The sequence below is a fragment of the Sitodiplosis mosellana genome, unplaced genomic scaffold (assembly GCF_009176505.1).
Source record: "Sitodiplosis mosellana isolate CC-2019 unplaced genomic scaffold, AAFC_SMos_1.0 Smas_scaffold_3, whole genome shotgun sequence".
Taxonomy (NCBI): Eukaryota; Metazoa; Arthropoda; class Insecta; order Diptera; family Cecidomyiidae; genus Sitodiplosis; species Sitodiplosis mosellana.
Genome location: NW_022595246.1, coordinates 4,937,726 through 4,949,746, shown reverse-complemented (window position 1 = coordinate 4,949,746; position 12,021 = coordinate 4,937,726). Strand labels below are relative to the sequence as shown.

The 12,021-nt window shown below is 36.6% G+C and overlaps 1 protein-coding gene across 12 annotated transcripts in view; it reads left to right on the top strand.

Moving 5' to 3' along the window:
• Window positions 1–12,021, top strand: part of LOC129565852 (cerebellar degeneration-related protein 2) — a 42,500-nt gene that overhangs the window by 21,297 nt on the left and 9,182 nt on the right. For 11 of the 12 annotated variants that reach the window (XM_055441134.1, XM_055441135.1, XM_055441136.1 and 8 more), the window contains one exon: window positions 11,770–11,882. In XM_055441134.1, coding sequence (XP_055297109.1) covers window positions 11,770–11,882 — 113 coding nt within the window. Of the gene's footprint in view, window positions 1–1,990; window positions 6,765–11,769; window positions 11,883–12,021 lie in introns of those variants that run through there. The other variant, XM_055441130.1, reaches the window with a different exon arrangement.

Sequence of the window (12,021 nt, the reverse complement as noted above, 5' to 3'; positions counted from 1 at the left end):
CTCTCTCTCTCTCTCTCTCTCTCTCTCTCTCTCTCTCTCTCTCTCTCAACAACAAGATAAATGACAGCTAATAACAATAACACAAAAACAAGTTATTCAAATTGTCGCTAGTTCTGCTATGAAATCACACGACGTCGATCGGGTTCGGTCAACGGCAACATTTGTTACAAACGCGTGCGCGCACTCGTTCGCTCCATCGACGTTATGTGTGTGTTGCCATCAGTTTTGTTTAGTGTTTGTTTTGTGACACAAAAGAATCACACATTAAATATGAGACTCTTTCGCAATGCTCAAAATGCTCAGCGTGTATAATGAACAATGTCTTGGCATTTACTCGATATTGTGCCCACAGGTCCACCAATCAAGAAAGATACCAAGTTGCATAATTAATCTATTTAAATCAATTCAATTGTTGATGTGAATCTCCTTTAATTGGTATAGGCTTATGAAAGTCCCCTTTGTACGCGCATTCGAATCGTTCGCATTTGCCATACACACGCAGCAAAGCCCATTGCATTGATATCAATGGAAACCCAACAATGGTGAAATTGTATTGGCTTCGAATTTTGTACCTGTACAGGTACAAATAGATAAAAATTGAAGAGAAAAAAAAACAGTTCACCTACATTTTCCTAAAACGAAAACTAGTGCAATGATAACTTAAGCGAGGCGAGCAAACACATTCATTTTATCGCACTTACAAATGTCTAACGTCAGTTTTCTATTTCTCCATTTGCCCCGACGCCGACGTGCGCTATTCAGTTATACTGGTTGCGTATATGTTTATTTATTTATATGATTTTTTTACTCAATATTTGCTAATCAATTACTATTACCAGTTGAATTCTTTGGCTTTTTTTCTTTTTCTTCGGTTTTATCTTTCTATTCATTAACTCAGTCAGTGCCATTCCAATCTCTTTCTTTCTTTCTTTGTGCCACCGCCGTCATAGTCATAGTCGTCATCGCTATCAACGTTGAATTCCAATTTTTCAAACAGCAAATGTGTAACAGATAGATATGTGCCCGGCATTTCGTATGTATTTTCAATTAAATCATCGAAAGCGACTGTACATCATATACAGTATTTGTCTGTGCCTGTATGTTTGTTCAGCATATGATCGAAAAAGCGATCGACTCCAATTGATCGCATTTTCAGTACGTTGTGCAGAAAAAAAAACAACTAATTAATTAAGAACGAATGGAAATGAAATGAAAAAAAAATCAAAAGCATTCATTGCACATGTGTTGAAGTTGAAAATCTAACGAAAGCAATGAAAGAAATGCGCAACCATTTATTTGGATCAGTCAATAAGTAGGAAATGTGGCTTGTGATTGCGTTTTATGTGTGAATCCAATTGAAAATGCTTTTTTTTCCTAGTGATTTACATTTTTCACTCCACTTTTCATTCCGATTCAACGAATCCTACGGAAAAAAACAAACACACACACACAAAACGCAACAACATACCTGAATGTTGTACAATCATTTCAGTGTGAAATCTATAAATGCCTATAATAAATGAATGTGTATGGTTTTTTTTTCTCTAAGTTTTTGCTTGATCGAATGTGTGATTTTCTTGTGGCCATTAATACCATGTGTATGTTATATCCAAGGGTCACGTTAATCGAAAATCATCTGTGATATGCGCCAGAGAGATTTCCCATTAACATGCCTAGAATTATTGATGAAAGCGCTTGAACTATTGAGATCAACCGAAGGAGTGGCGCTCGATCTCTCTATCTAATTACATATTTTGCCATCCGTTGTCTCGGATTTTTCCCATTTGCATTCTTATACTTGACGAGAAAAAAAAAATCACTTTTCTAATCGTGTCTAGCGTCTTTTGAGTTGTGTCATTGTTTAGTCACACAAAACGAGTCAAAAACACATTTTGGTTGAAACACACATTTGTCATTGTTAGCATTCTAATCGCATTTACACAAATTCTAACGATTTTTTCCGTTTTTTTTCGTCTCATTTCAGGTAAGCATCATAAATGAGAACCGCATTTTTTCTATTCATTCTGAAAAAAATGCAATTAGAAACGAAAACAAATCGGTTTCTGCGTCACAGGTAATTGAGGACAAGTCACAAATTGACGTTGCGATTCGCCCAAGAAAGCGACAGCGACGATGACGACTGCTTGAATGTAACGATTTAAACAAATTTGCTTTTTTGCAACGATCGTTTTCATTTCTATGTCTAGATACAGAGGTGCGTCGAGCCAATCGACCCCATTTCCAATGCTTTTGCATGCAGCGCATTTATTGCGCTCCATTTGGCTCGACAGATTCAATTTGTTTTTTTTTTTTGGGAGGCCCTTTCATCTCTTTCGCTTGATATGATCATTATTATGAAAAGAAACTGTTTCCCAGAACATAAAACAAAATATTAATACGATGCTGTTGCTAAGTTCACAGAATGCTTCATAAATGGAAACGTTTATGGGTTTGAACCCATAAATTAATTACTTGAAAGCATTTTTTTTCCACTTAAAGAAGAGTTTTCTGAAGCTCTGAACGTGCGTTGAACAAAATGCGCATTCAACATTTAACCATGATGCAAATATTGCCCTCTAATGGGGCACGAATTTTGCTCATCGACGCTTGGCTTCATCAACATAACATCTTCATTTCATCTACACAGCCTTTCACATCATAAACACCCGCCCGCTTGAAAGCACCGAATGTGCTGGCGCGCACACTTTGCGCTCAGACCGCTTCTCCAATGTTAACTTTAAAGTTAAACATTTCCAAGCCCGAAAAAAAAGTCTCACCGATTGTTTGCTAATTGCGCCTAATGTAGTAAAATGAAAGAAATTATACAGCCGTTAAAATGTTTACGATAAAACTGCATGATAGCAAAACAAGGGGGAGCACCGACAACACCACGATTTAATGAAGACAAAGTGCTCATTTTAGCTGTTTTCTTTTTAAATTTATACACGGTATAAATTCTGTCTAATAAATCAAACTGCGAATAAATAAAAATGTTGTAACTTCACAGACAACGAGCGAAATTGAAAGTCAGCACCATTTTAACAAACACTTTTGAACCTTTTTTAGGTTAAAACTTTTCGAAGAACGAGAAACACAATAGTTTTGTTTTCATTGCGTGCAATGTTCAGCTGAATGAAGTAATATTCGTTGGGCTTGCACAAAATGAAGTCATCAAACTCTCGAATCTGTCCAATTGTTCTCTGGTGAAACCGCATAGGAAATATGTTTGATACCAATTGCAAGCATGCAAATGACAATTTTTTCTATCACTTTTATCGGAGAACTGAATTTGAATTACACGGTGGAAAAGAGTGGATTTCCTGAAACCGAGAATGAACCATCAGATGAGAATACAATGTAACGAAATGACAACGAAAGAAAAAAATGTTGAAAGATAATTCAGATAAATTGCCGTTGACGATGCACAAGTAATTGGATTCATTATTCTAATGCTTCTCTCGCTGTGTGAGCTAAGCCGATTTTCAAACAGTCGGTTTTTTTTGTCGGTTTGTTTTGTTTCCATATTTCATAATGCACGAGTTGTTTACATTTTTTTGTGTTCCAATCTGTTTTGTACGTCAATTTTTTACATAATCTCTGGAAACGCAACTCTCAACACACGTGAATGTTGTTCTTTTTGTCGGCCGCGCACACACTGTGCACCGCACAACCAACTGAAGAATCAGAAAAATAATGAACGAATTATGTGGTGTATATATAAAAAACACACACACACACACACGCGGTTCATTGTCCGAATATAATTGCATCTATGCGTTGCGATTGGCTAAAGCACGTGTATTTCTGGTTTACCCGCTTAGAATACGCCTGTTGCACATTTATGCATGCAATTTCACTGCGATAATGGAAAATGAGTTTTTCTTTCTTTCTTCATTCGAGGATCAAGTGAATTTATGGCTTGCTTTTTTCTACGGCGAGATTCACTTTATGCAAAAAATCGAACTAAAAGAACATTTGCTTGAACGAAATGAAATTTTTCTGTACTACAAAAACGGCAGGCACTGCACGTTCATATCGAAATCGAGATTGCTGCGTTCCGAATGGTGAATAACAACAGCAGAAAGAGAAAAAATGCGGTGATCAATGAAGCATGAAACCAACACGAAATACTTGACGTCAAATTATTCAACAATATGCGATTGATGATGGGGCATTCTATGTGTTTAAGTGTGTGTTTCGTACGTGCACGCAGCCATTTCCATTTGTTGCATACTCAACTCTCACGAGTTGGACGAGTTTTCGTTGACCGAATTCTAACGCAGATTCACGTAACTCATCATCATTTGCATTATATGAATTGTAGAATTTATTATGAAAAAAAAATTCGTTTGAACATCCGTTTCAATAATTCCACTTATTTTGCTTCAGAAATGCATTTGATTGGATTTGGTGTTAAGAAATATGCAGAGTGAAAGATCTAATGAAACGGAAAATCGAAAATTACAACAGAACAGTTGCATATCGATAGAAATTTCATTGAATAGGTGCATAATCGAAATTAGTGCCACAGCATAATGCCGAATGAAATACATAGAAATGTCAAAGAGAACGAACAAATGATTGTGCTCTGAACAATTGTGTTGAAATTGAATTGAACAACGGGATGAATGACCATGTAATTGAATTTCAAATGTGAGAATGATAATTTGTTTCGGTGAACTTCGTTTTTTTTGTGTTTCGCTCAAAGATACAGGAAGCCATAAAAACCGCGAGCATAAATGAAACAATGCAACATTGAAATCCCTTGAAGCAATCTTAAGCTTTGTGCGAAACTACAACAATATTCTAATCACCAAGTTAATCGATTCGGTTTTTGTTGTTGTTCACTTTTGCATAGTTTAGTACATTTGCCAGCCAAATGACGAGCTTCTGAACACAGAAGCACGGCTAAGAACTAGCGAAATTCGATACAAGAACACGAGTGGAACAAACAGACAGAATTAATGCATTAAACAGTATGCACCAGCGATTGTATACACCGCCATCGCACTAATGAATAGGCCAAAAATTATTACATTTACTCGAGACATATATTGGATTTATGATGCGGCGACGGCGGAGTCGGCAGCATATGTCGGTATGCGGCGGCAAGCACCGCTCACTCGAAGGCTCTGATAATGATAGTTTCATTCACCTGCTTGCGGTAAACACAAATTGAGTGAGTTTGTATACAAACACATAAGCCAACAGCTCAACTTGAAATACACGAACCAACTTGCACTCAAAAATCGACACTTGCAAATGAGCAACACCATCCATAGTCTTAACGAGCCAAAGAGATTAACGTTTGCCGTTTGCCGGCAGACGGCCTTGCACAGACAATGAGTGAAACTACTCGATCGGCATACGCTCAAGAGAATCACTCAACGATCACCATACAGAGAGTAGGCACGATCCGAACAGAGTTTTGGTTGCTCAGTTGCCGATGAATCATTGAACGAAGAACGCGCATTTTCTTTGCGCTAGTTTATTTTCTCGGACTTGTTATCGTATTTTCTTGCTGATTGCATTTTTTTCTCTTAATTCAACCTTAGTTGTTTGTTGTTCAAAATAAGCAAAAGCAATTCGATAAAAACGGTTGAGTTGTTTCTAGTGTGAAAACAAGAAGCGTTAAAATTACATTGCATCGAATTTCATTCAACAAATTTTTTTTTGAGCATCTGTTTTCTGAAAACGAAGTGAATTTTTGTTGAAATTTACGTGCAACTAGTTGTAACGTTTCAATACTTGGTGTAAAGGAAGAAAAAACCAAGTGTTGAATGTAAACACACATGTATCGAGGGAGACGAAGAAAAAATACCATAGAACGCCGAAAAAGAACGCTAAATACATAAATAAATAGTTGCATTCTTCGTTGCGCTTGAATTAACTGCAGACGTTTAATGTGTGAACAAAATACAGAAGAAATAACAGCAAAAAAAAATAACGACTGCGTGGTCAAATGTACAGAAGAATTTTGTTCAAATAAGCACTTCCCGACCGCGATCATAAAAAGTACTGCCGTTGCAGTTCAGTCCAATACCAGAACAGTGTGCATTTAGTTGAAACCAAACGAAAAAAAACAGACGTTAAAGATGTTTGCAGAGGTGTTTTGTGTGTAATGTGAATTTGAATACATAAAGTGTACACGATTTTTTGTTTCGTTTCATATATTTTGAACATAAAATTCGTTGAGTCGATTGCGAGAGACACATCCGTTGGAAAAGCAATCAATACAAAATGATTACAAGCGCTGCGAACAAGTAGTTAAATCGATATTCATAAATGACGTGAAATTAACATCCTCGACACACAGCCACAGTGTTCCCATTTTTGTCCACACATAAAATCATTAATTCAATAAAGTTCAATGTGCGCATTGATCAAATTCAAGTGATTAACTCAATTGCATTGAACAGTAAACACTCACACACAATAAACGAATCGTTAAAATTAATTCGCACTCCAATCAATGCTTCAACTTTAAAGGAAACGATTCAGTGCATAACAAAAACTTTAATTGAGTCTTAATTCGATTCGGACACGAATAGAACGACGAAGGAAACAAAAAAACAGTACGTGAAAAATGAGTGTATCATCCCCGGAAGTATCGTTGTCGTCATCATCAACGACATCTTCGGCTAAAGACGATGTCGATTACTGGGAAGTGAATCCACCACCAACACCCGGTTCGCTGTCACGATTAAATAGCATGGATTGCTGGGACTATTCCATCGAATTGGATTGCCTCAAAGGCCCAGAAGGTTTCTACAAACACACACTCACTTTTTGATTTATTGCTATCGCGTTGCGGTCATTTCAAGTATTCTTCTTCGCACAAAGTTCTTCTTTCTTTATTACTATTTCGCTTAAGCATTTCATCGCAAAACTTGCACAGTCAAGTTTAATTTCAACTTTGAATCCACTTTTTCTTACTTACGTCTTATGGGTTGTTTTTTAATCGATTTAAAAAAAACCGACGACTCACGTAATTTTCCATAAATCGACTGTTTTTTTTTGTTGGTTTTGTCACAATCCACACAAAAACAGTGGCCAGTGTTTATCGGAAGTCTTTGCGGTAAATTTTAAGATCTTGTCGAATAAACAGAAAAAATCCAACCATTTCTTTGCACATACAAAGCAAACGAAGAACGACGATGTTAGATGAAATTTGCAAAATATATTCGCTCACGGCGTCAATTTGCACATATTCGCATAATATCAGTAGATGAACAGTTACCATTGATCTTGTTGCCATTCAAACGTGCTCAATCCGATAAGAATGTATCTGGAAATCGACATTTCAAAAGGTGATTTTGCATGAAGAAAACATTCAAATACCGGAAAATTCTCACATTCATCGGCTCCATTTGGTCGGAAGAAATGAAGCAGTAGTTAAGCTTTGAAGACATGTCAAGATTGCATTTGATTGCTTGTGTATAATTGTGCTCGCCGTTTTTTCTTCTTCTTTCCTTCTTATGAGACACTCACGCATCGCATTTAAATTGGCAATTGTTGTGAAATGCGAATGGTTCCCAAAGCGACTCCATTGAATTGTATCACACAAAAACAACATAATTATAACAACTGCATTCGCATCACAACCAGTGATTATGACTTTTCATAAGATGGAACATGCACTTTTCTTCTTCTTCTTCTTTCTCTCTCTCTCTCGGCAGAGCATTTTCTACAACATTTTTAATCTCATACAATTTCGAAAACATACAGAGCGCGCCAGAGAGAGAGAGAGAGAGAGAGAGAGAGAGAGAGAGAGAGAGGGAGAGAGAGAGAGAGAGAGAGAGAGGGAGAGAGAACTCGAAGCAAGGAATTCGCTGTGCTTGTTCATTAGATGTTCTTGTTACGAATTTCTTGTTCCACGGATGAAAAACCGAAACAAACGTGAAATATGTGTGGCTGCAGCCGCTGTAGCAATTGTGAGATCATCGAAAAGCGAAACAGTTGGCATGGCAAATCGCGACGCGCGCGCGCAAAGAAAATATGTTGAACGTTATTTTCCAATTGAATGTGTTTGTGCATGCCATAAATTACAGAATCGGCACATGTAACCAAGACTCGAAAGGGGAAAAAAAAGAAACCAAATTGAAAATTTTTTGTGTGTAATAACTGCAATTTAGAAGACACAAAAGGCAATAAGTAGTGAACAAGAGAAGATGTTTCGCTTTTTCTAACAATTAAATTGGCACCGAAAAAAACAAACAAACAAACATCAGCGATGCAGTTGGGTTTTTCTCAAGCCAAACGAGATCAACACACATCGCTTGCGCATAGCGTTATAATAACAAGATGACAAACGAACCCGGTTCTCAGACGAATTCAAAGAGCAAACACAAAAAAAAAACACACACACAAACCGATGGAAATCATTGTGGTTTCTGGTTGTTTTAAGACAACGAATTCACGCTCGTGAATCATTTCCACCGTTGCATTTCGAAACCCAATGCTTATCGACGAATTACAACTGTGAAATGAACCATTCCATCCACACACACTCTTTCGATTTTCTTAAGTCCCGTGACATATTGCACACATTTCTTGTTTCCATTCACATTTTGCCCCAAAAAATGTGCCCGCGTCCACTCGCTCTCGATATAACGACTTTAAACAAGGCATCCAATCGGGTGAACTAGTTTAAGCAAATCAAGACGGCGATTTTTTTTCTTCACTCAAGTCACGGTATCATCGAAACCATTATGATATCTTTATTTTGTGCGAGCCGTTTCTTTTTTCAATCTTTATTAACATTTTTATTGACTTATTGTGTGTTTTTTTTCTTCGTTTTGGCTTATTTTTATGTTGGTTTGGCTCAGTTTGTTTTATTGAAATGCAAAAAAAAATTGTATATTAAATATCATCTATCAGCTGGGGAGTGTAGTGTGGTGAGCTTGTATGTTGCCACTTGCAAAATTTTGAACGGCGTCGTAAAAAGCATTACGAGCATGCGAATTTGGCACCACGTTGAATGATTTAAGATAATCATGTTAGAGAGATATTGCGTGGAATGAATAAAAGGCAATCATGAATGACCGAACGATACAATTTTGACATTTCCACATCAGTTCACCTAAAGACCGTATCGAATCGTAGCTGCCGTTCTGTTGAAATATTGCAACATGAAGAATTTATGACGAAAAGCAATTTGCAGTTGCCATCCACCAATTGACCTGATATCTATAGTTCAAATCAACGAGAAAACCACGTTAATTATTAAATTTGTTTTCTTACAAAATTCAATTTGATGATTAATCTTTAATAATTTCATAGAAAAGTGAAAAAAAAACAATTTCGATTCTATTGCGAGCGAAGAAATCCATACATGGATTAGGCTAAATCAAACTTGAAAATGAACATGTTAATTATATGCATTCTTCAATGGAATAGAATTTCAATTGTATACAGCGCCGCCACCGTCGCTGCTGCTGCTGCCGTACACACATTTCTATTTCTTCGGCGTTTGCATTTCTGTTGAAAAAAAAAACGCAGAGTTGTTGTAGCCGCACAATGAGAGGTACATGTATTGGCTCATGCTATTCCATTTTCATGTTTCAATAGTCACTGCTTCTCTCTGTTATCAGCTCTGCATTTTCTTTTCTTTTTTTTTCATGCCAATGGTTTCCCTTCATTCGGTCGCGCATTTTGTGGGTGCCATAAAGCAAATGCATAGTAGAAAAAAAAATTGATCATGGAGCTGAACAAGCGCACCTTCGATCATCAACAAAATAGAAAAGAAAATTGTTTGCAACACATTTACTGTCCGTGTATGCAACGTGTTAATGCAAACTGTTGAAAAGTCTGCTGCATTTTTTTTTCTTTCAAAACGTTGAATGTGAGTGAACCTTTTTTAAACCAAATCTTGCCGCTGGGACTTTTGCGGCTAAGCAACCGTGTGATGAACACAAGCGATTCACATTTTTTTTTCTCTTCTCTTTATTGAATCTATCACGAATGTCGATCATCATCGCCTTGATAATTTTAAATTAAAACATCAAACTTGGTGATCGGTGAAATGGAGATAGAGGAGGCCAAAAAACTGAAAGCATTTCGAAAACAGGGAAATTCGGATATTTTTTGCCCACGTTCTACGTACACACGCCACCATGTTTTGCACACATAAAAAATCACGATCAGTTTCACTAGAAAATTTGACTTTGCCTGCTTCACTCAGTCTGAACATTGAACTCACGACTCTCGTTGAAAATGGCTGTCGAAAAGACAAGCTAATTTACAACTTGACTGACATTTTTTTCCATCTCTTCTTCTTCGAAGCGATAAAAATCTGCTGGTTTACAAATTCATTCTAAAAAAAACCATGTTTGTTTTGCTCGCTATCATCGAAATAGTCAAATCATTACATAGATTCGCTAATTACTATAATTGACGAAAACAATTGGCGAGGTGAAAAATGTCAAGTCAGACATTCTGCTGAAAAAAAGGTGATCGTAGATAGGCAAACACATAACTTTATTAACTTTGTTGCTTCATTTATTACTTGAACCGCGTCAATTTCAGAATTTTCAACGTTTTACGACCACTTTTACCTTGCATTGTAGTGTGTCATTTTGTCGAGTGAACTGTGAAACGATAAAGTTGCCATATTTCTCATTCCAACTCTGGAGATATTAAAATTTTTCAAGAGAGAATACTGCTATGCTGCTGCTGCTGCTGCCACTGGCTACTGTCAGTTTCTCTTTCGTAATGGGTTTTATGCATTTTTAATTTGGAAAAGCAAAAAAAAAACTGTTTTTTGTTCGTTGTTCCAATCATTATTGTTATCGCGTTGCATATATGAACAAGCAAGCGTGTTGCGTGTATGTAAAATTCATGAAAATTGAATGCGCGTACCACGCTTTGGCTGTGGGAACATATTAATTACTATCTGTATTTTGGCTTTTTTTTTCTTCGCTATTTTTTGTGTGTGTTTCGTTGGTGCCGTTTTGTTCCTGTGCTCCATAACACGTGTATCTTTTGTTGCAGCTCGCATATTTTTCGGGCTTTCAATTCTAGATTAATTCGTTTGGAATTTCGATTTCCACATTTTTCCTGCATTTTTTTTTCTCTGTTCGTTTGTGTTTTTATTTCTGTTTTACACACATTCACCCGAAACGTTCGAAATTCTCAGGAAATGTTTGTAATGCAAACATGAAGCGTGTTTATGGGCGTTATGAAGTGACAAGATGGTGCAACATCCAATAGATTCAAAAGGCACTTTTTTATTTTTTTATTACTGGCGATTGTTTGGATTTCTACCAGAGAGATGAAAGATCACCTGTTGCACAATTCTTTTTTTTTGGGTCAACAAAAATGTCTATTTTCGTTCCAGACACAAATCAAAAATGACGCCTCCATCAATACTTCTTCGAGCACCAAAAATACAATAAAAAATTGGCCACAATGAAGAAATATATTGTGGCCCGCAATTTTGAGTGGGTTTCATTCATTCACAACTCACAGTTATCTGTAACAACCTGAATATTAATGGGCGCTTCCAACTTTAAATTCAGTACAGCGCTCAAACAGTAAATCATTCGCATAAATTAAGTGATGAAGCGATACAGAAAAACGATGATGCCTAACCAAAATCGTTGAAAACAATCTTTTTTGGTCGTTTGTGATAAATTCAAACGGGCAATTTATAAAAATTAATTTCAACAGCGAACAAATTGATACAATGCCCACTTCTTTGTCGAAATATCAACGGAAGGCTTTTATCACGGCAATTGATTAATTTATGTCTTTTTTCCATTGATTTAGATTTGCAATTGGCAGCAGAACTCGGCAAAACACTGTTGGAACGGAACAAAGAGCTCGAAGGTACCATCAAAAACCAACAGAATATCATCGATGATCAGCTACAAGAGATAGAGGTAAGATGGTTTAAATCTCGTTTTTTTTTTAGTAAAAGTGATAGGTGATTTTGTTGAATATTGAGGCCAGTCGTCGTTTAGTTGAGTACAAATACATTGATATGGCATACAAAGCACATGAAAATTGACCGTTGTTCCA